The sequence below is a fragment of the Orbicella franksi genome, unplaced genomic scaffold (assembly GCF_964199315.1).
Source record: "Orbicella franksi unplaced genomic scaffold, jaOrbFran1.1 SCAFFOLD_26, whole genome shotgun sequence".
Lineage (NCBI taxonomy): Eukaryota > Metazoa > Cnidaria > Anthozoa > Scleractinia > Merulinidae > Orbicella > Orbicella franksi.
Window position 1 is genome coordinate 70,001 of NW_027670905.1, and position 5,000 is coordinate 75,000.

Genomic DNA, 5,000 nt, shown 5'->3' on the forward strand with positions numbered 1-5,000 from the left:
AGCATCGTTGATATGCAGGCAATGTTGCGCATTCATGAACAATGGTCCGAATATGCTTCACTGCGTTACGATGTCACCAAGTGTGCGTTTATATGTGAGGAATTTTGGGCCGGTCGAATCTTATCTCCACGACACAATGTTCTATTGTGTGGGCAGGAAATCCCTCAGCTTACCCAGGGCGAGACATACCGTCATCTGGGACTCGACCAAAATTTTGGCCGATTAGCTGGCTCAGGGAACCGCCGATGTGGCGAGTCGACCACCTTCTTTCCTGACCTCTTTAAGCGTATCACTGACCTCGCTAACCAGGTCAATGACCTGACAGTGTTGCATCGCCGGAATCGCATTGAGCTGCTAGACCAAAATGTCAAATCCATTGCGACGTTCGCCATACAGGCAGTTGAGGTCCCTATGAGTGTACTTGAGCGCATTGATGCCATAGTGTATCGTGCGGTCCGGACTGCCATTGGGATCGGCCCTAAACAGGGTCCTGTCTGTATGCTGCAAGCTCCTACGAGGTTGCGTGGTTTGCGCGTTAAAAGCATGGTTGACATTTATAGGGAGGCTCTAATATGCAATACATACCGGTGGTTGAACAACAATGATGAACGACTTCGGGCCATCCTACTTGGAAGAGTAGAGGATACACGCGTTGACTGTGGAATTGACCAGGATGTAGATGGTACGATTTTCTTCGATTATCGTATCAGAGAGATTCGTCTCTATGCGCGATCTGACCAAGCGGACCCAGAGCCGGGCGTCCAACGAGTGTCTTATAACACTCTTCGACCCCGACTCCAGTTTGATAAAGGGCGTACTTTAGTGCCCCTAATATATCGAGCTTGTGTCCGCTACCGTGTTAGAATTGACTCTGAGGGAGATATGTGGATTTACTCCAAAGGCTCGTGGATTGAGGTGGAGAGCGTTAGGATGTTGCGGAGTCACCTGCGCACGATTTATATCGGGCGTATGTGCCCTCAGCTCCGCGAGCTCCATGCTTGGTCCCAGTGGTCTAGTGAGGCCTCTATCTCTAGTAAGTCTTATCGTTGGCTCCGACGTGATCTCACCCGAGATCCACAATACCAGGTAGCGTGCCAAATGCTCTTCAATGTCTTGCCATGCAATTCGTTGAAGGAGGTGTGGAATCGACGGTCCACCGCCACTGTGGTGGATCCTCAGTGTAACCTATGTAGCTCTGGACACCGTGAGACTGTAAAGCACATTTTGTGTTCCTGCAGCCACCGTGCTCTGGCTAACTTGCGGAATGCTCGACACAACAAGATTGTGCGCGAGATCTGCATTTGGCTGGAGATTGCGGGGGCTAAAGGCCGGTTCTCGGATTTACAAGTCTCTACTCATTTACGAGAGATGGTCGACCCCAGTGTCCCCATCCCCCCTCTGAATGAGCGCCCGGATATATGTTTTACATTTGTTCGGGACGGTGTGACGGAGCATCACATATGGGAGATCACAGTTCCAATGGACAATATGATGCATGTGGCCATCGGGCAGAAACAAACGAAGTATGCCCAATTATTGTCCAACCTCTCTGATATTGCAGGGACGACGATGCACTATCAAGTCTTTGCATTCGGTGTAATGGGAGCAATCCCAGCCAACTTTGAGAAAATTCTTGGGTCGCTTTCACCTTCCTCTAAGACTGACTGGCTTGTGGACGAGATCCATAAGGCCTTGTTATACTACAACCATGCGTTGTGGTGTACGCGCGATCAGGAGGTCCGTGCTCGGATGGCGGACCCAGCAATCGGAACTGGACAGTGTTAGGTGTCGTCTCAGCCTTTCACTGACGACGTGAGACCGATGGATGTTCTGGTGTGGAATGATCCTAGGCTGGTTAAGGTAGCTTTGGGGAATTCCGTATTCCGCTTACGCATGTGTACCACCTCCAGCCGTCCTCTTTGAGGATTATAGGTAATAGCACATGAGGGGTAAGGGAAGGCTTGCCTTCATTGGCTGACTGGACTGAAGTGCTTTCGGGCACCCCCAGGTGAAAAGATCGTGGCTAACGGCCTATCTGTTGGTCCTGAAGCGATCTTGTCATAGTGACGAATTTTTTGAGCCTCCTTGGATGACAGAGATCTCCCAGCCTGGTTCCTCATACCTTTGCTGACGATCTCATACTCTTCCTAATAAAGGCCCAAGCGGCATGTATAGCGCCTGATGAGCAAGATGCCACATATGGTTAAGTAGTTGCAAGAGCTTATCTTCTTAATAGATTTGCCCTGGACTAGTACCATTACATTAAGGAAAGCAATTTCCCTCACAATCGTACGGTTGACACCTGGCAAGTGTTCCTTGGCGGTGCTGAACAGTTCTTCGACCTTCGGGTCAGCACCTCCTTCGGGGGAGATATCATCGGAGCCCTTGGGCTCTGATGCCCCATTGTTCACCCACCAATAGGGAACGTGAGCTGGGTTTAGACCGTCGTGAGACAGGTTAGTTTTACCCTACTGATGAAGTGTTGTTGCAATAGTAATTCTGCTCAGTACGAGAGGAACCGCAGATTCAGACAATTGGCATTTGCACTTGGCTGAAAAGCCAATGGTGCGAAGCTACCATCTGTTGGATTATGACTGAACGCCTCTAAGTCAGAATCCGTGCTAGAAAGCAACGATGATTACCTCCAGAGAACTTTAGGCGAACCAGAATAGAGGACTTCGGTCCTCATGCGTCCCAAGGTGCCAAGGAGGACAAGAACCTCCAAGGCACTACCGATAGCAAATTCTAATGTTTCTGGAGATAAATCCTTTGCAGACGACTTAAATAAAGAACGGGGTATTGTAAGTTGTAGAGTAGCCTTGTTGCTACGATCTTCTGAGATTAAGCCTTTGTTCTAAGATTTGTTAAAAACATGTCTTTTTTTTTCTTGAAGTCCAAGAAGGCTCCCCTCGTCTGCCACTGGCCGGAGGGTGCCAAGGAAGAAGTGGTGCCTGCAGGCTTGGGCTAGCTTGTGGCAGCCGAGTGATGGAAAGGAGGCCACGTCTGGTCTGGGACGTGACTGTGAATTTTTTTTTTAAAGTCCAAAAGGCTCCCCTCGCTTGGGAGCTGGCAGTGGAAATTTTTTCTAAGTCCGAAAGGCTCCTCTGGTTTGAAATGGTTTGACTCGGGGAGCCTTTTGGAGTGCTTGAAATTTTTGGGCCAGGTCCCTTTCGGACGGTTTACTTTGTGGACTTGTCGTAATTTGATTGGAAAGATGTTTGGGCAATTGCGCTTTGCTTTTTTGGTTTTTGTTTTATTGGCTTTTGAGTGGGTGAGCCTTTTGGACTTAGGGTTAGCGTTAGGGTAAGCCTAGGGTTAGAGTTTAGGGTTAGGCTTAGCGTTAGGGTAACCCTAGGGTTAGAGTTTAGGGTTAGGGTAAGAGTTAGGGTGAAGGTTAGGGTTAAACTTGGCTAAACTTGGCGCCTGCACGTAACTTAAGCTGGCCAATAGTTTCCCGCAAAAAGTTTTGAAAATGGTGAAAATCTTAAGGGTGCTTATACTATAGGGGACCGACACCCTGTTTTAATTTAGTAGAACACACGCCCTCTTAATGATGATGTGACAGCGCCAAACCTGGCACCTGCACGTAACTCGAGCTGGCCAATCGTTTCCCGCAAAAAGTTTTGAAAATGGTGAAAATCTTAAGGGTGCCTATAGAATAGGGGGACCGACGCCCAGTTTTAAGATAGTGTAGCACACCCCCCTTAACGATGATGTGACAGCGCCAAACTTGGCGCCTGCACGTAACTCGAGCTGGCCAATCGTTTCCCGCAAAAAGTTTTGAAAATGGTGAAAATCTTAAGGGTGCTTATAGAATAGGGGGACCGACGCCCAGTTTTAAGATAGTGTAGCACACCCCCCTTAACGATGATGTGACAGCGCCAAACTTGGTGCCTGCACGTAACTCGAGCTGGCCAATTGTTTCCCGCAAAAAGTTTTGAAAATGGTGAAAATCTTAAGGGTGCTTATAGAATAGGGGGACCGACGCCCAGTTTTAAGATAGTGTAGCTCACCCCCCTTAACGATGATGTGACAGCGCCAAACTTGGCGCCTGCACGTAACTCGAGCTGGCCAATTGTTTCCCGCAAAAAGTTTTGAAAATGGTGAAAATCTTAAGGGTGCTTATAGAATAGGGGGACCGACGCCCAGTTTTAAGATAGTGTAGCTCACCCCCCTTAACGATGATGTGACAGCGCCAAACTTGGTGCCTGCACGTAACTCGAGCTGGCCAATTGTTTCCCGCAAAAAGTTTTGAAAATGGTGAAAATCTTAAGGGTGCTTATAGAATAGGGGGACCGACGCCCAGTTTTAAGATAGTGTAGCTCACCCCCCTTAACGATGATGTGACAGCGCCAAACTTGGCGCCTGCACGTAACTCGAGCTGGCCAATCGTTTCCCGCAAAAAGTTTTGAAAATGGTGAAAACCTTGAGGGTGCTTATAGAATAGGGGGACCGACGCCCAGTTTTAAGATAGTGTAGAACACCCCCTTAACGATGATGTGACAGCGCCAAACTTAGCGCCTGCACGTGACTCGAGCTGGCCAATAGTTTCCTGCAAAAAGTTTTGAAAAAGTGTAAAATCCCAATTTTGCGCTCTTTAGGGTGTGGTCTTTGAGCTTCGGGTTTTCGTCAGAAAATTTCGGCAATCATCGGTCATCTTTGTGGAAATCTCTTCGTTTTCGTAACTCTGACATGGTGACGCATGTTTGGAATGCCATGGGGAGCCTTTGGAGCAGTTTTGAAAAATCGAAATTTTCGAAATTTTTCTAAGTGTCTAAACTTGGTTGGGGGAATAGACGGTTTCGGGTTATAATGTAGGGCAGGCATCGGGAAAGACCGAAAGAGCAATTGAGCTGTATCGGTCCGTAACAGTAAGCCCTGCTCGGTAATGTGTTCTCGGGTACGAAAGGAGGGTATTTGGAGGAAAAAGGAGCAAAGTCGACTAAACTTGCTCGGTCGGTAGCATGAAATGACTGAACTTGTAGCCAAGTTGTCTCGGT

The 5,000-nt window shown here is 48.3% G+C and overlaps 1 protein-coding gene across 1 annotated transcript in view; it reads left to right on the forward strand.

Moving 5' to 3' along the window:
• LOC145475970 (uncharacterized) overlaps window positions 1-1,785 on the forward strand; it is a 3,129-nt gene extending 1,344 nt beyond the window's left edge. Inside the window, exon 1 of the mRNA XM_081455306.1 lies at window positions 1-1,785. This exon is cut by the window's left edge and continues 1,344 nt beyond it. Within this exon, the coding sequence (XP_081311432.1) occupies window positions 1-1,785 (1,785 nt within the window).
• Window positions 1,786-5,000: the final 3,215 nt, after the last annotated feature.